The 23,705-nt window shown below is 42.5% G+C and overlaps 1 protein-coding gene across 4 annotated transcripts in view; it reads left to right on the top strand.

The window, feature by feature from the left end:
* Positions 1-23,705, top strand: part of LOC134337913 (rho guanine nucleotide exchange factor 10-like protein) — a 225,223-nt gene that overhangs the window by 124,689 nt on the left and 76,829 nt on the right. For all 4 annotated transcript variants that reach the window (XM_063033279.1, XM_063033278.1, XM_063033281.1 and 1 more), the window contains 7 exons: positions 2,531-2,626; positions 5,879-6,054; positions 10,826-10,934; positions 16,580-16,686; positions 17,643-17,720; positions 19,230-19,409; positions 19,745-19,861. In XM_063033279.1, the coding sequence (XP_062889349.1) occupies positions 2,531-2,626; positions 5,879-6,054; positions 10,826-10,934; positions 16,580-16,686; positions 17,643-17,720; positions 19,230-19,409; positions 19,745-19,861 (863 nt within the window). The remainder of the gene's footprint in view (positions 1-2,530; positions 2,627-5,878; positions 6,055-10,825; positions 10,935-16,579; positions 16,687-17,642; positions 17,721-19,229; positions 19,410-19,744; positions 19,862-23,705) is intronic.

Here is a 23,705-nt window from a genome sequence, read left to right as displayed (position 1 = left end):
CTTTGAATGCTGTGTATTTGCCGTCCTCCGGGGGCGACTGTATAAACTCCTCAACTTGTGCAGCAGTCTCCTGGTCGAGGGAGCTCAGCACGTAGTAGTAGCGAGTGGACTCCGAGGTTATCTGCCGAATGTGGAATTGTGCTTCTGCTTGTTCGAACCATAAATGGGGTCGCAGCGTCCAGAAGCTTGGCAGTTTTAACGAAACTGCGTGAACAGATGCAGCGTCGGTCATCTCTGGTCCAAATATCGTTTGGGCCATCGGGGTCACCAATTGTAGCGATGTGCTACACACAGCGCTAGAATAACCACACGGAGTCTGTGAGTTAGAGTTGCGATGAAAGCGATTTATTCAAACTTGGCGGCCCGCTTTAAAGCCTTCCCGTTCCCGCCCTCCCTGGGCGGGACTACTGTGGGGAATGCATATTCCCAGACCCTTTCTGCGCGCGGGATTTTCCCCCTGCTGGTGAAGATGGCCTGGCGCCCTTTTTGCTGCCGGCTCTCTGCCTGCGCGCGCTGTTTCGTGAGCCGGTTTGTGGGTGCCAGAAAGTGGGTCGCCACAATGTTATGAATTTCTGAAAAATAAGGTTTAATTTTCAACAAATCATAAACATGAGAAAGTGTGCAGATGCTGGAAATCCAGGGAGAGGGAGAGAGACTCTGCAGCTCAGGCAGCATCTCTAGAAATAAATAAACGGTTGACGTTTTGGGCTGAGGCTTTCTTCACGGCAGGGGAGGAAGATACCAAGTAAAAAGGTGAGGGTAGAGGAAGGAGGATAGCTGGAAGGTGATGGGTGAAGCCAGGTGGGTTGGAAAGGTAAAGGGCCAGGGAAGAAGGAATCTGCTAGGAGAGGAGATTGGACCATAGGAGTAAGGGAAGGAGGAAAGGCACCAGGGGGAGTTGATAGGCAAATGAAAAGAGGTAAGAGGCCAGAGTGGAGAATAGAAGAAGAGAGAAGGGGGAGGGATTTTTCTTTAACTGGAATGAGAAATTGATATTCATGCCATCAGGTTGGAGGCTACCCAGAAGGAATATAAGGCCTTGCTCCTCCACCTGAGGGTAGCCTCAGCAGACTCGTTAATTTGGGTGGTGAAACATCTCCTCATTAATTTTTAACTGAATTGCTCACTGTCTTATTTTAAATGGCAGCTGTCACATGCCCTGTCCTGATCCATTTTTACCCTGCCTGTGATAGAAACGGTATGTGTTTGTTCATTGAGTTTTATTTCCTGTTCTCTGCCTATTTGCATGAGATGCTTATGTTGCATCACTCTGAGTAATTCCTTCTGAAAATATTTTAATTACTTGAATTATTTTTTCCCTTGTCTAAATTCCTTGCAAGTTTCATTTTGTGCCAGCACTAGGCTATGAATTTTTTTTTCTATCTGAAATTATGGCCAAATATGTTTGGTTATTTCATTATCACTCCCTATTTTACAAATTGGCTGCTCATTCTCTTGTTTGGTTTTAATATATCACATTTTGTTTAAATTGCATTCACTTAAAGCTATTAATTGTCCACTTCTCCGTGTGCCCTTTCTATCACATGATCATAGTTTTTTTTACATTTAAAAGTCTGCCCCCTCTTTCTATTTTTGGGAATTGTGAGTGACCCTGCTGCCAAGGCCACTGCCAATGCAAGTTGTGGGAAGAGGCAAAGGATTTTCTGGAACATGTTTCGAGCTCGTCTATTAACCTCTACTGGCTTGTCATTTTCCTATCATGCCAAGTTTTTTTTTGGTTTCCTATGGTAGACTTGTGATATTTCACTCAAATCCACTTAGGAAATGCCTTTTTTTGTATTGTATGATCGAGTCGGCGCTTAATGCTATTTGTATAAAGTGGAACCTCCTTGTTTCACTGTGGTATCTTTATGTAAAGTCAGCAATTTAGAAAAAGGGAAGTAGAGCATAAATTAGTGCATCTCAAAAGTTGGCAAGTTCTTGCAGGAGGACCTGAATCATAGGTCAACAAATTGGGAGTGGAGAATGGGGACTGGTTGAAATATGGCTTTGTGTTTAGTCAGTAGTGGGCCCCCTTCTGCAGCTTGAATTTTTTATCTCTATTTGACAGTCTCTGTACTGGTTCAGGCCAATACACATGCGAAAGAAGGGAAGGCCATTTGGTACTAGAGGTGGAGGGAAGCCCATGTACTGTAGAGGCACTAGGGTGGAGGTATTGGCTAGCATTGTCTGTCAACATTACAAACATACATCATAATCATATTTTCCTCCAAACAAAACTGTTTCTGCAGACAACAGTTTACGCCAATGTAATTTTTTTTGGATTAGACATCAAATAAATCTAAAGCTTCAGTTGATACCAATAAAATCTAAATGTCCAATAATTAAGTGAAGGCATGACTGGGATTAGCTACTTGGATAAATTTTAATTTCCTGTTAGTTCCACCTGCTCTTGTGCATGTATGGTTAAGTGTATATCATGGGTCATTGGAATAGATGCATCAGCTATTCAAATTGATTGCAACAATGTCATTCTCTACTTTAAATAATTATCTGCCTCTCTTTTCAGCTCAGCCTGTCGTGACTCCCTGTATATCACCGGATATGCAGGCTGATGTAATCTACGATGATGTTGCCCATGACGATCAATCTCCTCAGGAGCAGGGTAGGAATTTGCTCTATCACGTGTGTATAGGCTTGTTTTCCTTGCTTTCAATCTCCAGATTTGCATCAAGAAGGATATCATTGACACTTGACAGTTTAACTGATCATATCCCCATGTTCTACAACACATGAGTGCTGCTTTGATGTTGGTTTGGTTCTTTTGGTAGACAATTACATGCATGAGCTCATTGCTATATCAGTGGAACAAGTGCTACACCTACCCCTACACCACCTCCCTCACTACCATTCAGGGTCCCAACCAGCCCTTCGGGGTGAGGCAACACATCACCTGTGAGTCTGATGGGGTCGTCTACTGCTCCCAGTGTGGCCTCCTGTATATTGGTGAGACCTGACGTAGATTGGGAGACCACTTCGCTGAGCACCTATGTCCACCAGAAAAAGTGGGATCTCCCAGTGGCCACCCATTCTTATTCCACTTCCCATTCCGACATGTTAGTTTATGGCCTCCTCTACTGCTGCAATGAGGCCATATTCAGGTTGGAGGAGCAACACCTTATATTTTGTCGGGGTAGCGTCCAATCTGATGGCATAAACATTGATTTCTCGAGCTTCCAGTAATCGCCCACCCTCCCACCCCTTCACCATTCCCCATCCCCCTTTCCCTCTCTCGCCTTATCTCCTTACCCTTCCCTTTCTTCCATGGTCTTCTGTCCTCTCCTATTAGATTCCCCCTTCTCCAGCCCTTTATCTCTTTCACGTATTGACTTCCCAACTCTTTACTTCACCCCTCCCCCGACTCCAGTTTCACTTTTCACATACTACTTGTATTTCTTCCTCCCCTCTGCCTCCCCCCCCCACCACCTTCTTACTCTGACCTCTCATCTTTTCTGTCCAGTCCTGATGAAGGGTCTCGGCCCGAAACATCGACTGTGCTCTTTTCCATAGACACTGCCTGGTTTGCTGAGTTCCTCCAGCATTTTGTGTGCGCTGCTTGGATTTCCAGCATCTGCAAATTTTCTCTTGTTTGTATCAGCTTTCATCCATGAACTTGGCAAAAGCCGGGCACAGTTTTTACTGTATGTTACATTTTTTTTAAAGTATTGACCTAATAATTTCCTTGTACCTCTTGTGATTTACTTCTTCAAGTCCTATGTCACCAATAACCCAGAAGTAGAGTAGTGAAGTGGTAAATAACAGGGGCTTGAAATTCGCCCTCTGTGGTGCTTGCCGAATGTTCTCATGAACTTAAAACCGAGCACTACACAGGTCATTTGGCTCATGATGTTGTGCCAATCAGGATGCCAATTTACAATATATTCAATATCCTCCTGTTTATCAGCCATATCCCCTCCACCCATTCCCTTCTTATTCAAGTGTCCATCTGTAATCCTGTAAAATGCCACTGACCTGCCTGATCCCACTACTACCCTATTCCAGGCACCTACCTCTGAGTGTTATTAAAAAAAAACAGAAGCCCTTTTTGTCACCTTAAACTTCACCTTCCCCCATCTCGACCCCCGATGCTGCTTGGACGGAGTTTGTATCTTCTCCCCGAGGGTCTCCTCCCTGTGTTCCAGTTTCCTCCCACAGTCTAATGACATACCAGTTGGTAGGTTAATTGGTCGTTGTAAATTGTCCTGTGATTAGGTTAGGATTAAATTGGGGATTGCTGGGCGGTGCAAAGCTCGAAGGGCTGGAAGGGCCTATTCCACGCCATATCTAAATAAATAAATATATTGCAAGTGTGTCCTCTGGCGTTTGAACAGATCCTGACTGTCTATGTATCCCGTCATTTTGAAAACCTCTTATCAGGTCTCCCTTCAGCATCCGATACTCTAACGAAAACAACCCAAATTTATCCGACCTTTCCTTGTAGCTCATGCCCTCTAATCCAGGCAGCCTTCAGGTAAGCCTCTTCTGCACTGTCTGCACATCCTTCCTATAAAGGGGCAACAGAACTACACACAGTGCTCTGTAAGTGCGGTCTGACTAAAATTTTCTACAGCTGCAGCTTGATTTCCTTGCCCTTGTACTCAGTGCCCCTCCAAATGAAGGAAAGAATTCCCTTCACATTCCATATGTTGTCTCAACCACTTTCAGTGAACTATGGACCTTGGCCCCAAGATCTCTCTGTATCTCAATGCTATCAATGTGCCCAACGTTAGTTGTATATTTTCTCCTTCCTTTGAACTCCCAAAGTGCAGCACCTCGTAGTTGCCAGATTAAACTCCACCTGCCACTTCTCTGCCCATATCTATAAATGATCTATATGCCACTATATCTGGAACTGATCTATATTGCACTTTGATGGTCCTTTACACTATTCCACAGTCTTGGTGTCATCTGCAAATTTGGTAAACCAGCTATCTACATTTTCATCTAAATCATTGATATATATTACAGACAACCAATATCCCAGCTCTAATCCTTGCGGGGCATTGAGAGTCATGGCTCTCCAGCCAGAAGAATGACAGCCTTCCATCCTTGCTCTCTGAATCTTTGTTGCCTTCTCAAAAAAAAAACTCAATCAAGTTTATAAGGCATGACTTGCCCTGCACAGGTCATACTGTTTGTCCCTAAGCAGGCCATGCCTTTCCAAATGTGCATAAACCCTATCCCTCAGTATCCTCTCCAATAACTTCCCCATAGGCTTACTGGCCTATAATTAACAGGAATGATCCCTATTTCCTTTCTTGAACAAAGACACAATATTTACTGCTCTCCAGTCCTCCGGGACTTCGCCTGATACTAGTGGGAACACAAGAAACTTGTCAAAACTCCAGCAATCTCCTCACTTGCTCCCTTCCATGTTAACGTGTCCTCCATGGAAAAAGATTTCAGAAGGTAGGTGCTATGCAACACTGCACATTTCATGCACCAGACTAAGGATTATTTTCAGTCCCTTCAAGTGTGTGTGCTATTAGTCACTTTGAACACTGAACCTTAAATACTCATCAATACTGAACTTTCTCAATGGGACGCAACAAGCCCATTTTGGTCCTGCTTGATCATCAATTTTTAAATTGTTCGTAATGCTAACTATCACGTGTATAATTTTATCAAGAACACAATCAATGTAGACTTACTTTTTGTAATGGTATTAAGTTTGCATTCTATCTGTAGCTATTCATTTATGAAAATAGTTACTGGCTAACACCTGTTTAAAATTCCCCAGTGTTCTTGATAAGCGTCTGGTAGTTAATTATTTTCACTTAAATGCCACGGAGAGCTTATTGATAATGTCACAGCTTCTGTTATCATTCAATGGTGCTCCAAATGTTACGTCTCACAGTGCCGATGGATGAATTGATTTATGAAGATGTACAACGAGAAACGGGATGCATCAGTCCAAATCCACTGGAGGAAGGGTGGAGTTCCAGTGAGTTTGAGAGCTATGATGAGCAGTCTGATGAAGAAACTAAACCTGGAGGAGAGCATCAAAAATACAGAGTGGTCCTTCAGCCTAAGGTGAAAATTATGTTGATTGATAATGTCATTAATCAGTTGAATTGTATAGGGAGAGCTTGCCAGAAGTCATGTCAGTGGACTAATTGGTGGTGGTAAATTACCACTTAATGTAAGCTACTGGGGAAAAAGAATCAAGGCACATATGGGAATTAGAGGACATGAAAGAAAATGAATTACAGGTGTAATCAATTGCAAAGAAACGAGAGCAGAGAAAATGGGACCGTTGGGTTTGCTTGCTGAGAACATGGAGCCAATGAGCCAAATGATTTACTTCTGTTTTGTTTGAAGTCTGGCTTTGCAGATGGGGCTAGATTTCTGTGAATCAGGGAGATGAGGCCTGGACTTGGAACTGTGTCACCTACGGAAATTTGGATATTGGTTGCATAACATGTGAAATACAGGCAAGCTTTTGTGAAATGGATGAAGTTACCCAAATGTAGAAAGAATTCTTTAAAAAAAAAAGGCCTGGTAATTTAATGATAGACATGCTTGTGCTGAGATAGATTTGCCTAGATAAGCCATTTCAATGTTGCTTTTGTTTTTAAAGTAATGCCAGGAAGTTGCTCTGCAGTGTACACCTTCCGCTCAGCTGAGTTTTATTCTGCCTTCTTCCTGGTAAGACCAGAAAGCACAGGAGCAGAATTAGGCTATTCAGCCCATTGTCCGCTCCACCATCCGATGATGGCTGATTTATTATCCCTTTCAACCCCATTTTCCTGCCTTTCCCTCGATAAGACCTAATATTGGCCTAAATGGCCGAAGATTGGAGAAAAATTAGGCCAATTGTCGGTTTAGATCTTATTTATAGTTTGCTCTGCAATGGTAAAATTAGTGCTGCTGCAGGAAGGGCATCAACTAGTAACTGAATGACATGGACAGTCATGTTGTTTAATCGTTGGATTTGGGTCCAGCGGTCTGGGCCATAGTTCAAATCCAACTATGGTACATTTTAAATTCAATTAAAGAAACTTGCAGTTATTAGTAAAAATAACATCATAACTTGCAAAAATCCATTTGGTTCTTAATGCTCTATAGGGAAGGAAACGCTATCTAGTCTTGTCTAATCTAAAACACAAGAGCTTCTGCAGATGCTGGAAATCCAAAGCAACACACACAAAATGATGGAGGAACTTAGCAGGCCAGGTGGCATCTATGGAAATGAATAAGTCTTTCAGACTGAGACTCTTCTTCAGGGCTGGTCTTGTCTAGTGATTGTTTCTAAGCAATTAATGTGTTTGACTCTTAATTGCTTCAGTTGAGGGATAATGAGGAAAGGGAGTCATTTCTAATACTGCTGATAAGGTAGATGTTCTATGGTGAATCTGTAGAATTCTCTTCCCTGGATAGCTGTGGCTATGTTATTGGAAGTAGATAATACTTTTAAAATATTGTGGCATTGAGGGCTCTGGTGAACTGGCAGAGAAGGTGGGTAGTACCTGGTGCACACCAGCCATGATAATATTGAATGACATGGCAGTCTAGAGGGGGGCATGGTGGTCCACTCAAGTTCTTATCTTCTAGTGTTTTTTTGTTGTGAATTACTGACATTTTTAATTAAAGTACTAATAACATTGAAGAAATTCTGGACTCAAAGATGGGTAGATGCTCTTAACAGGAATTTATTCAGCGGCTGAGCGTGGATTAGTACAGGAGAGTTTCATAAGGCAATATGATCAGTGAAAAGATATTTCCCTGAGTCGCTGCAGATTCTTCTCAATTTTAAACATGCCACCCACACTCAGCCACTTATCAAAGTATAGAAATGACCAGAGGCCAAGAGTGTTGAGGAGTAGGAAATAATTTGTAAAAACTTGATGTATTTTAGGAGAAGCTACATAAACATGCGATGGGGATAGGGGCAGAGAGTCACGCTGATAGATTTACGTGAAGAAAGACAGGAGGAAATTTAAGAGGAACATTGTTGCTGGCATGGATGGGTTGAGCTGATTAGCCTGTCAACATGCAGTAATCCTGACTGGGTATTTCAAACAGTTTCTTCCACAAAATATCTGCAATGTATTTAAATACAGTTACAAATGAATAATGCTAGTTATACAAAAGTGTGGGGTAATAATAACCCCACTTCAACCAGGGGGTCATTATTTCTTCACCAGAGACTGAAAATGAAAGCAATCATCATTAATTTCTACTACAATTTTGGTTCACCCATTCTCAGATCATATTGTGCTAATTTGTGTTGTCAGTGCTAAGGTTCTGAGGACGACTTAGAAATACCCAGTGCCAGGTGTTTGTTTCCAGCTGACCACTCTGATTCTCTGTAAAAGCACACTGCTTTCTCTAGACAATTCAACCTATTTAGCTAATAAAAATGTTTTTATTTTCAATGATCTTTGATGAACATTAAGGTAATGATAATATTTTATTATAAATCCATTCTATCATTGTACCTCATGCTGCATTACTGACAGTTTTAAAATGCTGGTCATTCAGAGATGAATTGGTTGCACGGGTGGTTTTGGGTTATTGCTAAAAGGGCTGAAGTGGAAGGACCAAATCCTTGAAATATTTTGATGGGCTGCTTGTTCCTTCTGTTGAGAATAAAGACCAACAATGTGTGGGGGGACTGGGATTGCACAGCAAGTGCTTTCCATAGTACAGTGGTACACATTTTAAAATAGGAGGTTGTAAGATAAATATTATTTAACCTGACTAAGCTACTGAATAAGTATGAAAATCAGTTTCTGTGCAGCATAATATCTGAAGTGTATTACGAAGTCCATATTTCATTAATGCCAAGATGGAATTAATCTTGATGGCTCTTGTAAGTACAGTACCAAGAGGCAAGCCAAATCATACACTGAAGCAAACGTTAGATTTGCATAATAACATTTTGAAACAGGAGCAGCAGCAAGTCGTCTGGCCCATCGAGCCTGCTCCGTCATCCAATAAGGTCATGGCTAATTTGGCCGTGGATTCAGCTCCACATTGGGCTTTATTCTCCTACTATACAAAAATCTACTGCACTGTGTCTTAAGTATATTAAATGAGGTATCTTTACTGCTTCCCTCTATGACCTCCACTTGCTTATTCTCCACTGACAGCCTTAGGGATGGCTTAAAGTTGGGATTGATCTTGCCGAGGTGGGGTTTATCCATCCTGATCTTGGTTGTGTCATAATAATTGAGCTGTTGCTAAGCTAGCATAAGTGGGATTAGAGCAGGGGTTCCCAATCTGGGGTCCACAGACCCCTTGGCTACTGGTAGAGATCTGTGGTGTAACGAAGGTTGGGAACCCCTGGTTTAGGGGAACCTGTCATTGGTAGCACACCTGAGATGCTTTGTAGATATGTACTATCATCTGACACAAATGATAGAATACTTCCAGGTTTATTTTGTGTGTTTCGTTTTGCTTTTATTTTTCAATTGATTAGTTACCTTTCTAGATCCATAACCTGTTTTTCACAGGCATTTGGCCATTTGTCTCTTCTGCATGGGACAATGACTTTGCTTCAACTGTGTATGTTCCACCCTTGCACTTAATACTGCCTGATGTTTAGTGATAGTAAATCTCACATGCAGATGTCACTTGGTTCATTATTGGTAAAGCAGCCTTATATTTAACCTCACCAAGTTTTAACTTGATCCCTGGCATTTATCACATTTCTGCCTGCAGTTCTTTTGCAGTATCAATACTGGACTTTTCATTGAATGTTAAAGCACATAGTGTCTTCACATGCTACGTCACTAACTCTCATGCACTTCTATTCTTCTGCTGCCCATTCTTTCTTTCTCTTTCCTGTGCTCATCCTCCTCTCCCGGTTGCTGCTCAGCTTTCCCCGGATCTCAGTAGACTGAAGGAGAAGTACGCCAGGACTAAGAGAGAATTCCTGGCCATGAAAGTCAGGGGCAGAGACGTGCAGGAGCTGAAGCAGCGGTATGATTGCAAGGTATCTCGCTCTGTCTTTCTACTTCCCTCGGGTTAGAGAAGCCAAGCGACACATGCTGTGTTAGAGAGTGAATCTTCAAGAAACAAAATTTGGGTGTTGTGATCAGAGGCAGTGTCAACCCTGTTGTTCTTGTGCATGAGTCTCAGTGTAAATGTAGGCCACAGAATAACTGGTTTGGAAAGGAGATACTTCTGCATTAGAAATATTTTCAGAGGTTGGTGTCGAGGCACATTGTTGCAGTTTAATTCCAAAAAAATTTCACTCTGCAACAGATTCTCAACCATGACTTGAAAAAGTGTGTGAGTTATGAATGGATAGCTGAAATGCGCAATCCTCTGTTTCTCAGGCCTGGCGTTACTTACTTTTACTAACTTTTCCAGAAGTCCACTTCGTGGTCCTGAATTTAACTAAAAGATGTATTTTTGTCTTGCATTTCCCAGCACTTCTGAGCATCCACAATGGAAAAAGTTTGACCAAGTCAGGCAGAGGTTGTTTGCTGCTGGAAATTGTGGGGTCTAATTGTTCACAAAGGAATAGAAGACAATAGTGTATGTTGATTTCAACATTTTAGGATAAAGGAGATGCACGTGAGGCAGTGGTCACAGCTTTGGTGAAAGCGGAGAGCAGTTAGCAGCATGACTGAAGTGGAGAAGAAAGTAATGGAGAGAAATTTTAAAAATCAAATTGGCTTGTTGGTCTTCTTTGCAACAGAGAAACTGCTTGTTGGAACAATTTTAACTGAAGTTTTCTTTGTTTTTGAAATAAAAATGGCCCTAATAGATGTTGGCAGTTATTGACATCTCTGGGGTAAGCAGCGTGTTTCTAATGTGAACATGTTAATCATTGCATTGTTCCTCACACTAGATGCAGCAGCTCATGAAGGCAGCAAGGAATGGGACTAAAGATGGATTGGAGAAGACAAAAAATGCAGTCATGCGTAAAGTTCCCTTCCTTCAAAGGAGAGAGTTTCAAGGTATTGTCAATATTTGGTCTGAATCATGTCATGGACTTGTTGGTGGACTAGTACAGTTACCTTCCAGGAATGTGGTGTGAAAATACAGCTTGTCTGTGTTAGCTTCTTCAACTGCATTTTGAAAGCTCTGCTATGCTACAGAGTTGATGTGTGCCTGGTCTCTGAGTTCCTTGGTGTCTGTGGTTGTCCATGATCTGATCATTATTTAATAAAACTTCTACACTCTTTTAAATTGGAAAAATGGCCTTTGCTCATTGTCATGGAAACAAAATAGAAGCCAACAATGGCCATTGATCTCTTCAGGCCTGATTCACCATGCAATGTAATTGTGGATGACCATCTACTTCATTGCCCTGTCCCTGCTGTTTCCCCATGTCCCATGATCTCCTTAGATTAAGGAGTGTATCTACCTCCCCTTGTAATTAACAATTTGACCTCCACTGTCTTCAGTTATAATGACTTTCATAGGCTTACACCATCCAGATGAAGAAACTTCTCATCTCTGTTCTCAATGTACACTTCCTGTCCTGAGGCTGTGTCACCGGTTCTAGACTCCCAAGCCATCATAAATCCTCCCATCATCTGTTTTGTTAGTCCACTTAGAGTTTTATAGGCTTTCTCGTTCTGTAAAAACTACTAAGATTTTGAAAAAAATTGGTCCAGCAAGTGTGTGCTTATTGGTTACTATTTGATGCATGATTCAATCATTTTACCATATATCTCTCTTTTCCAGTTCACCTACTTCAATCCTTCAGACTGATTTATTAACTTTGTTTCTTTCCAGGTGCTGCCCAAGCTTTGAGCTGTTATTGTTAATTATTTTTTGTACTTGCATAATTTGTCTTTTTTTGTACAGTGGTTGTTTGTCATTGTGTGTAGGTTCTCATTGATTCTGCTGTATTTCTTTGTTTCTAATTTCCACAAGATGATGAACCTCTGGGTAGCATTTGGTGACAAATATGTATTTTGGGGTGTTGGGGTGGAGATAGGTCTCTACCAGAGGAGGTGTAAGGTGCTCCTTCCCTCCCCTAACCTGCAGGTCATCCTTGGGCAAGGTGTAGCACCTGCTTATCCCCCCCCCCCCCGGATCAGGGTCATGTGAAGCTGTGGGAGCTGGTGGTGGACGGTCGTATGAGCAGCTGGTGCATATCACAAGTCCTGATTATGCGACCACTGATGCCGGGCAGACAATCGCTGAAGATCATTGGTAATGGGTGGGGTTATTGGTCTTGCAAAGACACTGCCCAGAAAAGGAATAGCAAATCACTTCTGTAGAAAAATTTGCCAAGAACAATCATAGTCATGGATAAGACCATGATCGCCCAGGTTAATATGACACGGCACACGATGATGGTGGTGATAAGTACTTCAGTAATAAATTTACTTTCAACTTTGAGCAAGCTGCTGGGTTTTTTTTTTGCAACAGTTCTTGCTTTTTATTTCAAATCTTCTGTATCCATAAAAACAGAGCTTAGAGCTGTATACCATGTAACCGGGCCGACATCTTTTTGCTCATGTACACTAATTCCATTTCCCTGCGATGAGTCAGCATCCTTCTGCGTCTTGCCTATTTAAGTGCTTACTTAAACGTCTGTTAAATATAGTGGTTGTATCGAAAAGCTCCATATTTAAGACATATTTAAACAAGCACCTATTGCTGCATTCCATATAGCAACAACTCTCTTTAAGGTGGATGGATAGGACTCAATTCCCTTGTAATGGTTCCTTCTTCCACCTTAAACCTCTGCCGCCTTATTTTTGTTGAAACATTCTGACTACCTACATTAGCTCTTGCCAATTATAAGTGTATATATACGTACATCTTTGAGGACACCCTTCAGCTTCTTTTCTCCAAAGCAAACAAACCAGCCTGTTTGATGTCTCCCCACAACTAGAGTGTCAAACTTGGTGTATCTCCTTTGCAACCATATAGTTCCTGTCGCATGGTGACCAGAACTGCATACAAGGGCAGTCTAGGCAGTCTTCTGTAAAGTTGCAACATAATGCCCCAACTTCTGTATCCTTTGAAAAACACACAAAATGCTGGAGGAACTCAGCAGGTCAGACAGCATCTGTGGAAATGAGCCAAGAGCCTTCTTCAGGACTGAGAAGGAAGGGAGAAGATGCCAGATTAAAAAGTGTGGGGAGGGGAAAGAGGCTTGCTGGAATGTGATAGGTGAAGTCTGGTGGATAGGAACCATCAAGGGCTGGAGTAGAAGGAATCTGATTGGAGAGTAGAGTGGACCATAGGAGAAAGGGAAGGAGGAGGGGGACTCAGATGAGAAGAGGTGAAAGGTCAGAGTGGGGAATAAAGGAAGGTGGTGGTGGGGGGAAATTTGTTTACTAAGGAAAAATTGATATTCATGACATATATCCTATGTCCTAGTCTATAAATGCAAACTTACCTCATGCCATGTGCCACCTTCATTTTCACCTGCAGTATTTGTATTGTTACTCTCAGGGAACTTGAGAATTAGAATCTCAATATCGTTCTGTCAATTCGCATTGCTTAGAGCTGAACCACATACTGTCTATACACACTGTACTTAATAAAGTGGCCAATGAATTATGTTCGTGGTCTTCTGCTTCTGTAGCCCATCCACTTCAATGTGTGACATGTTGTGGTTATTGAGTTACTGTTGCATTCCTGTCAGCTTGAACCAGTCTGGCCATTCCCTCCGACCTCTCTCATTAACAATGCGTTTCACTCGCAGAACTGCCGTTCCTGGGATGTTTTTCTTTGTTTTTGCACCATCTTCTGTAATCTTTAGAGACGGTTGTGCGTGAAAATCCCAAGAGATCATCAGTTTCTGAGATACTCAAACCTCCCCATCTGGCACCAGCAATCAATCCACAGTTAAAGACACTCGTATCGCTTTTCTTCCTCTTTCTCATAATGATAACTGAACCTCTTGAACATGTCTGCTTACTTTTGTGCATTGAGTTGCTGCCACCCTGACTTAGATATTTGCATTAAGAAGCTGCTGTACAGGTGTACCTAAGAAAGTGGTGACTGAGTATATTATCTGTTTAACTTGCCAAACTGCATCATTTTGCCACTACCCTGCCTCTTATTATCAAGCTGATTTTGGATATGATTAGCCAGCTCAATTTAATATTTTGTTTTTGATTATTGTTAATAATCTTCCCTTTATTTCATTCATTCAGTACAGTGTCATATGACATGGTGATCATGCTCTATCCACGACCGTGATTGTTCTTGGTCAATTTTTCCACAGATGTGGTTTCCTATTGCCGTCTTCTGAGCGGGGTCTTTACAAGATGAATGACCCCAGCCATTGTCAATACTCTTCAGAGATTGTCTGCCTGGTGTTAGTGGGTGCACAACTGGGACTTGTGATATGCACCAGCTGCTCATAGGACCATACACCTCCTGCTCCCATAGCTTCATGTGACCCTGATCAGGGGGCTAGGCAGCTACTATACATTGCCAAGGTGACCTGCAGGGTAGTGGAGGGAAGGAGCACCTTACATCTCCTTTGGCAGAGACATATCTCCACCCCGCCACCTGGTCTTCCCTCGTATGTTTAACAGTGTGGAGAAAATGACTTGTATGCCGCTTTTAGTTGCCTCCTTCTGCCCCCCCCCCACCCTTCATGCCAACTGCCAACTCCATACCACCTTGTTCTAAAGATGTGAAAACTAATAACTGGCAGACCAGGCAAGTTGAGGACTGGCATGATTCAGACCAACACTGGTGCTAGTGCATGAGTCTCTGCAGACGCTGGGAAAGGGAGCAGCAAACTATCCACTGAAGGAACTCAGTAGACTGAGAAAGGAAGAAAGAAACTCATTGTTGAAAGTTTTAGGTTGAAACCCAGCATCAGGATAGTGTTGGTATAGCCATTGTGACGGCACATACACTCCTGCTGGGGGAACAGAAGGGAAATCACAAACACTTCTGATTATTGAGTGGCTGTTCAGGCAATATGCCAGAGGAGGGTGAGAGCTAACCTACTGTTTTGCGCTGGAGTTTTCACAGTGATAGCCTTCTTGATGGAGCCTTTATTGACGCTGGGGATGGAGTTTGTCTTTTGAGATTGTTCACAGTGAATGCTAGTGAATTAAATGTTTGCATTAGACTGTTTGGCTTGCTTCAAGGGCTGTAGCTGTTGGCTGCCATGGACTGATCTTAAAGGCCAGTGTCATTTGGACAACACTAGGTGCCTAAGGACAGTGATGGGCGCCGGTCTTTATTAAATAAAGAAGAAGCAGATGGGCGGTTTGTGAAGGCAGATGCTGGTGATTTGGCCTATATTAAAGTTGCATGAAATCTTCCATAAGTAAATCTTCAGTCCATGTGTTTATTCTCTTATGAATCAATGGCTGCACCATTCAATGTTCAAATAACTATTAATCAGTGGAGTGTGGGTGGCTTCTCAGCAATGGATGTTTTCCCCGTGTAAACTCATCCTTTGCCAAAAACAAGCAATCATCTTTCAGAATATTTGCTATTGCATTGTACCCAGCAGTTGTGGATTGTGTTATGCCAACTAGATTAGAAACAGCAGTTTCCATCTCAAAATGATAATTTGTTGTAAACTTCAGATTTTAACAGCTTGCTTAGTGAAGCAGCCGCAGTCTCCAACAGATTGAAAGTTTCCCTTGCACGTTTGCTGATTCAGTAGGGCAAAACCACAAACATGAGCTTCTCTTCTCACTCACAAGCTTTTCCTTCACGTAACAGATTCAGACTTGCTGGTCTACAGCTGCGACATGTCAGTCGGTTTCTGATCTGAATCGGAGCAGCGCACGGGTTGATGAGTAACAATCAGCAACAGGAAGTTCAATTCATCGTATTTTTAATAAACTCTTCTTGCTTATCCAGAGACTCAAAGTCTACTGCGGCCCTGCTAGTGTTGTTCTGCTTCATGGAGTGAGCTGAAAAATAAGCTCGGGATTTAAATGGGGAAATGCCTCATAAGCTAAGGCCATTGGGAATGAGAAATTACAACTCGTGGAGATCTGAAGTGCTGCAAACAGCAGGTTGATCAGCGTCTTGGGGGGGAGAACAGACAAAGACTAAGTGATATTGGCAGGCATTCAGAAGGGAAGAGAGGAAGAGTACTTTTAGTGACCAAACATTTGTTTACTTTGATTTTTTTCTTGTTACATTTTATTGCTTTCGATCTTCTGTGTTAGTTACCAGTGTAATCACTTACTGTATTTCTTACATGAAAAACGTACAGAATGCAGAATGGGGCCATTCAGTCCACCATAGTGGATGCAACAGAGTGGTTTGAGATTAATCACAATGACCAGCTCTTGATCTGTAGTCTCATGGGTTATAAGTACATCAAGTTTTTATCCAATTGTAAAAACTTTTTCTTTTATGTCTGTGTATCTGCCTCTTTTGGATAGCAAGTTCTGCATTACATTTTCTCTCTATCTCGTTCTTGAATACCTTCACCAGTTACCTTAAATCTATGCTGTCTGGTTATTGATGTCTCTGCTGGAGCCTTCACATCGCCTTTATCGAGACCTCTCGTAATTTTAAATTTCCACTTGATCTTTGACTCTAAAATAAGGAACCACTGTCTAGCCAAGCCCTCAGCTATTTAATGGCAATAGCGACTTCTAATCCTTAACAACTAACGTTGAAACTTCATTTTATTTTCTTTCAGATCAGTATGAAGAGGATGATGCTGGCTATCTTGATGTTCCGGTGTCGGACTCAAAACATCCTCCACCAGAGCTCAGTCCGATGCCCCCAGGGCTGAGCCCTCAACAGGTCAGTGCCTTCTGACCCTTTCACTCTAGATGACACTAGAGCGTGTATTTGTTTATAGTGGTTTGTCTTTTTATTTACTGGCATGTGTAAGTGACTCAGTGTAGACAAAAGAGCTTCCGAATTTGATAACAAAATAGTTATTAGTGGATCTCAGCTTGAGCAGTGAAGGGATGGATTGCAATTTGTCTCAGCAGCTGCCCATTGCTGAAGGAGGGGGTACAACTGAGAAAATACTGCTTTTTGCTTGTTATGCAGTGACTCTTTAACTTTGCATCAGAAGAAGCCGTGTGAAAATACTGAAGAGAGCTGTCAAGTGACTCGTTTCTGTTGAACGCGACAGGCCAGGCAGCATCTCTAGGAAGAGGTACAGTCGACGTTTCGGGCCGAGACCTTTTGTCAGGCCTTGGCCGAAACGTCGACTGCACCTCTTCCTAGAGATGCTGCCTGGCCTGCTGCGTTCACCAGCAACTTTGATGTGTGTTGCTTGAATTTCCAGCATCTGCAGAATTCCTCATGACTCGTTTCTGTAGCTGGATAATGATGGCTGCCTTGAATTGTTCAAAGTGTAGCTTGATCCAGTTTATCTTTCCGTTTGTTAGGTTCCCCCCCCACCATCGCTTGCCCCTGTATCAGTGGTTCTTGCTCTAATGGCCCAGAACGATGAAGCCACAGTTGGTTCTATGGGCCTGCCCTTGTCTCTGACACAAGCATTCAGGAGGTGCACGCATCCCAGTGTGTGCATGCTCAGAGCCGGAGTAGGTTGCATTTGAAGGCTGCTGTGAATGCTTGGGTTCAATCTTAATCCTATAGTTTCTTTGACTTAACACACATTCCTCTGTCACATTTCCTCATGATCAGTTAAGAATTCTATAAAATGAAGTCTATAATCTGAGATACTGAAGATCTTTCCAAAGCTGGATTTTGGAGCTAAATATTGTGCCTGTCTTGCGTAACAGATTGTTCGAAGACATATTTTGAGTTCAATTGTGCAAAGTGAACGGAGTTACGTTGAATCTCTGAAACGGATATTACAGGTAAGAGTTTGGAGATCTGTTACCATGTTCTGAATGCTCTACCCCAAAGATCTGAAAAAGAAGCATAGAAGTAACAGAATACATCCGAGCATGTGCTGAGAGACTTTCCTACTGCTCAACTCATTTGTGAGGATGACACTGTGATTCCTGCAAAAGGATTTGCAAAGATGATTGATGATCAGTTTGCAGGGAGCTGAGGAAAAATATTTTCACCCCAAGTGTTGAGATTTTATAACTCTTTGCCTGATGGGGTGATGGACACAGATAAAGTTCAATATGTTTTCTTTCCCTTTGCAGGGAGGTGCTCCTTGTAATATTGGAGTTTTGGATTAAGAATTAGTTAACAGAAAAGGGCAACGTGGTTACAAGTTCCACTGCCTCACAGCTCTGGCAACCTGGGTTCAGTCCTGATGTCTGGTGCTGTTTGTGTAGAGTTTGCGTATTCTCCCTGTAACTATGCTGGTTTATAGAACATAGAACAGTATAATAGATCTATCTAATCCTTCCCTCCTGCATTTTCCATCCATCCACATGTCCATGTAAGAGTCTTTTAAATGTCCTGAATGTATCTGCCTCTATCGCCATCTCTGGCAGTATGTTCCATGTACTTGCTACTCCGTTTTTAAAAAAAAAACTACCTGTGACATCCCTGCCCCCCCCCCGCCATACTTTACTCCAATGGGGAAAATGGTGTTGGCTGTGCACTCTTAACTATGCCTCTTATCATGTTATGCAGCTTTATCAGGTCATTTCTCATCCTCCATCACTCCAAAGAGAAAAGCCCTGGTTTGCTCAACCAACCTGGTTTCTTCTAGATGCTCTTGTTTCCTTCAACATCCCAAAGCTATGCATGTTGGCACTTTAACTAGATTCGGAATTAATACGCAGGCAGAGATTAAGTAGTCTAAGTTTGTTCCATTGCTGGAGTTCAGAGGAATGAGAGCTGATGTCACAGAAATGTAAGAAGTTCATATAAGGGGCAGCAGAGTGGAAGCAGGACACTTGAGGTGTTGCTCCTTGATTGAGTGGTCACTGTCTTGAGTTACGCATAGGTCATTTAGGACCCAGATGAGGAAAAGTACCTTTATTCAGAGGGTGGTGAAGCTTTAGAGTTCATTACTTTGGATATCTGCGGAGGCTTAGTCATGGAGTTTATTAAGGTTACAGATTTTTCAGTGTTAAGGAAAATGGAGTACTTGGAAATAGTCTGGAAGAATGATACAGGGATAGATGATGAGCAGCAGAATAGGTTGAAGGAACCAGTAGTTTTACTGCTAATACTCACACTTGCTGGTTGTTGTCCTTCCACTTTATTTGACTACCCGCACTGCGCTTTCTCTGTGACTCGAACATTATATCCTGCATTCCGTTTCCCTTCTACTACCTTGCTGTAATTGTGCATGGATTAGATGGACAGTATGAAAGCAAAAGTTTTTCACTGTGTCTCGGTACATGTGATGATAAACCATTTCCATTTCCAGTCCTTGTGCCTCTCTGTTGCCCACCCAGGAGTACAAGAAGCCGTTGCTGGATGCCGAGCCCAAGCTGATGAGCCTGAGGAAGTTGCGGGTAGTGTTTTACCGTCTAAGGGAAGTTCTTCAATGTCATTCGATGTTTCAGATTGCTTTGGCTTCGCGGGTAGCCGAGTGGGATGCCACAGAGAAAATTGGAGATCTCTTTGTTGCTTCGGTAAGTGGTCATGACGATGATGATGATGCTTCTCATTCCTCTGCTCACCTCTCACAGGTGAGGTGGGATGGCCATTGTAAAATAACTCCATGCAAACTTACAGGGGTACTTGAGTACATGAAGTTCACTGATATTATTGATGGGTATTGTTGAAAGTCAGGGTTCTTTCTAATAGTGTTTACTTTTCTTGTATAATTGAGCTTTAATTTGCTTTTTTAATGAATTGGATTCAGCAAGGGAATGAATATTTGCAGAAGAGATTGACTGCAATGGTTATAGTGATGCTGGTCTGCCCAACTGCAACTTAGCAGAAATCATGTCTTTCTCTCTTCCAGTTCTCAAAGTCTATGGTGCTGGATGTATATAGTGACTATGTGAATAACTTCACCAATGCTATGGCTCTCATTAAGAAGGCCTGCCTCACTAAACCTGCCTTTCTGGAATTCCTGAAGGTGAGTCTGAACTCTTGGTTAATGATGATTTAAAAGCTGGCAGCACTGCCAATACTTAACAGGCCGTGCAGCATCTGTGGCGAGAGAAACAGTGAACATTTCAACTTGATGATCCTCCATCAGAGCTTTGCTGCTTGTTAACTCTGTTTGTCTACCTGAAGAGCTGAGCACCTCAGGTATCTTCTGTGTTTATTTCATCTTTCCAGCACCTGCAGTATTTTGCTTATAGCTTGATGACTTTTGTCTTTTCCAGTCAATTAGTTTTATGGTGCTTTTAGCTGATTCTTTTTCCCCACCGGTTTTAGCCATTCCAATAACATGAAAAGGTGTAGAAGAGAGAAAAATGGAAGAGGTGTGAGAAGGATTAGCTTTTAAATTGTTATTATTAGTATTACTTTTTACAGTAAAATGCATCATTTGCATCAATGGTTGACAGGGTCCGAGAAGGTGCGAGGGGGAGCCTGTAAGTGTCCCTGTGCTTCTGAAGCCAACATAGCATTTCCACAAAATTACATCTTTGGAATGTGGGAGGAAACCAGAGCGCCCAGAGGAATTCCACACGAGAAGAACTTGTAGACTCCTCACAGCAGTGGTCCCCAACCACCGGGCTGTGGACTGGTACTGGACCACAAAGCACGTGCTACCGGGCCGCGAGGAAATGATATGATTTGGTGATATGAAACGATATGAGTCAGCTGCACCTTTCCCCATTCCCTGTCACGCCCACTGTTGAACTTGAACGCACGTGAGGTCATTACTCACGCAAGGTCATTAACCTGCAACTACTCGATGAGTGAAAAACAAACATCGCTTGAGGGTTTCTTTGGAAGAGATGGTAGGGGACATAAAAGGCCTAACGATGATGATAACGCAGAGACAGCTGAGGCCGAGACTGCAAAAAAAAAAGAAAGCTTCCTTCAACAGAAAATACGACGAGTCGTACATAAAATATGGCTTTATTGTGACCGGTGACTCACACGCTCCAAGCCCCCTGTGTGTGATATGTGGAGACAAGCTGTCTAATGAGGCAATGAAGCCCTCAAATCTGCTTCGGCACCTTGAGTCCAAGCACCCTGCACTTAAAGACAAACCCGTTGAGTTTTTTGAGCGGAAAAAACATGAGCAAGCGGGACAGAAACAAGTGCTGACAGCCACCACTTCCACAAACGCTGCTGCTCTGAGAGTGTCGTACTTAGTGGCTGGTCGTATTGCTAAGGCTAAGAAGCCTTTCACTGTTGGTAAAGAATTGATTCTGCCTGCCTCCAAGGACGTGCCGTGAATGGTTAGGAGAAGCTGCAGCTAACAAGATGGCACAGGTTTCTCTTTCAGCTACCACAGTTTCAAGGAGAATCGATGACGTAGCGGAGGACATCGAAGCACAGCTGTTGGAACAGCTTAACGAGTCTGGTTTCACTACCCGAGTCAAAGAGGTTGTTCCTGAATGCCAGTCTACACACTGTGTCATACACAGGGAAATGCTGGCTAGCCGAAAAATGTCACCTGATCTTAACAGTGTGTGAGTGATGTTGTTGAAGTTATCAATCACATCAAAGCAAAAGCCCTGAACTCACGTCTGTTTGGCAGCATCTCTAGGAAGAGGTACAGTCAACATTTTGGGCCAAGACCCTTCGCCGAAGGGTCTTGGCCCGAAACGTGGACTCTTACCTCTTCCTAGAGATGCTGCCTGGCCTGCTGTGTTCACCAGCAACTTTTATGTGTGTTGCTTGAAATTCCAGCATCTGCAGATTTCCTCGTGTTCACGTCTGTTTGAGCAGCTTTGCGAGGAAATGGATGCAGAGCACAAACGCCTTCTCTTACACACTGAAGTCAGGTGGCTATCAAGGGGGAGAGCCCTGGCTAGGGTTTTTGAGTTAAAAGAGCAGCTACAGAGATTTTTTTCAAGAAAAAAGTCACCAGTGGCAGCCCACTTCAGTGACGAGGACTGGATAGCAAAACTTGCTTATCTGTGTGACGTCTTCAACCTGCTCAATGAACTCAATTTGTCACTTCAGGGGAGAATGACAGCTGTCTTCAAGTTGGCAGAAAAAGTGTCTGCTTTCACAGCCAAACTGGAACTGTGGGGATGGCGAGTGGACAGGGGCATGTTTGACATGTTCCCAACATTAGCTGGGAATTTGGGAGAGACTGAGGCTCACAGCTGGTGCACGAACACCTATCTTCGCTGTCGACAGAATTTGAGCGTTACTTCCCAACCAAAATGACCCAAGACGTGCAAAGGAATGGGTCTGTGACCCATTTGTGAATGTCCCCGGTGAATCACCCACGTCAGCGCGGGAAGAAGATCAACTCCTCGCACTTGCAAATGACGGTGGACTGAAAAGTATGTTTGACATAACATCTCTGCCAGCATTCTGGATCAAAGTCAAGGCTGAATATCCTGAGATAGCCACGAAAGCACTGAAAACGTTGCTCCCATTTCCAACATCATATCGCAGCGAAGCGGAGTTTTCTGCAATGAATGCAATGAAAACTAAATTGCGGAATGGACTGGACATAAGGAACCCCCTTATGACTTATAATTGACATCACTATATTAATGCGAGGAAAATATGCGCTGTGTGTTTAATATTAAATTCATTAGATAAACCCTTTTAGAAATGAAATTGAGTGTATTAGCCACTGATAGGTGACTGATAGTTGACTTATCACCTACATTCTGGTCGTGATTGCCCCCCCCCACCCCCCCTTTGGCCGGTCAGCAAGAATATTATCAATATTAAACCGGTCCGCGGTGCAAAAAAGGTTGGGGATCCCTGCCTTACAGAAATCAGCAGGAGTTGAGCCCTAATATCTAGCACTGTAAAGCTTTATGATAACCGTCCCGAGATATGCTGCATAGAGTGCAACTCAAAGGAGAAAAGAGCAGATATCTGGGGTACATGTGCAGCGTCAATTGTTAAACAGGGCAGCAAGATAAGATGGTTTAACTAAAAGTATATGGATCCTAGGATTTATTTAATATTGTGTAAGAGCAAGGGAATGAAACTTTATATAAAAAAAAACATTGCACAATATTGTGTATGTCACACTTTAGAACTGGTGAATGGACTTTGGAGAGGGCACAGTAGAGATTTACCCAATGGTTACAGGGACAAGGGACATTAGTTACATGGATAAGCTGGAGAGTCTGGGGTCCTTCTCAACACTGAGATGATTATGGTCTTATGGTTATGGATTTACCAGAGGCATTTAAAACAGAAGGGCGTTGACAGAGTAGGTAAAGAGAAACTGTTCCCATTGGTGGAGGATTCAAGAACAAAGGGACATAAAATGAAAGTGATAGGGAAAAAGGACCAAAGGTGACGCGAGGAAAATCCTGCTTTACACAGCGATGGTTGGGGTGGGAATGCACTGACGGGAGGAGTGGAGACAGATTCAGTTGTAACATTAAAAAGGGAGCAGAATCTGAAAGAAAAATGAAAACACATTTTCAAATAAAATATATAAAATTAAAAGAGAATAAAGACATTGAAAGGAAAGAAGTTGAAAGGATTTGGGGAGGCGGTGGAGGAGTGGACCAGTCCACACGACTATTGCACACATTTGAAATGGGCTTGATGAATTGCCTTTTTCAATGCTGTAACTTCTATAAAAACTATTTACATATAGTCATAGTCATACTTTATTGATCCCGGGGGAAATTGGTTTTCGTTACAGTTGCACCATAAATAAAATATACAAATGAAGTTTCTTAGAAAACATTTTCCTCTGTCTCAACTTCCAAAAGGTTCCGATGGGATATTGAATACAGTTTAGAAATGCAGATGACTTAATACTTATCCTTTCTTCCCCATAGCACTAAAGTTAAGGATATTGAAAGTAA

Source organism: Mobula hypostoma, chromosome 25, assembly GCF_963921235.1.
Source record: "Mobula hypostoma chromosome 25, sMobHyp1.1, whole genome shotgun sequence".
In the NCBI taxonomy this organism is placed as follows: Eukaryota; Metazoa; Chordata; class Chondrichthyes; order Myliobatiformes; family Myliobatidae; genus Mobula; species Mobula hypostoma.
The sequence above is the reverse complement of the archived record's forward strand: the minus strand, read 5'-3'. Positions and strand labels throughout refer to the sequence as shown.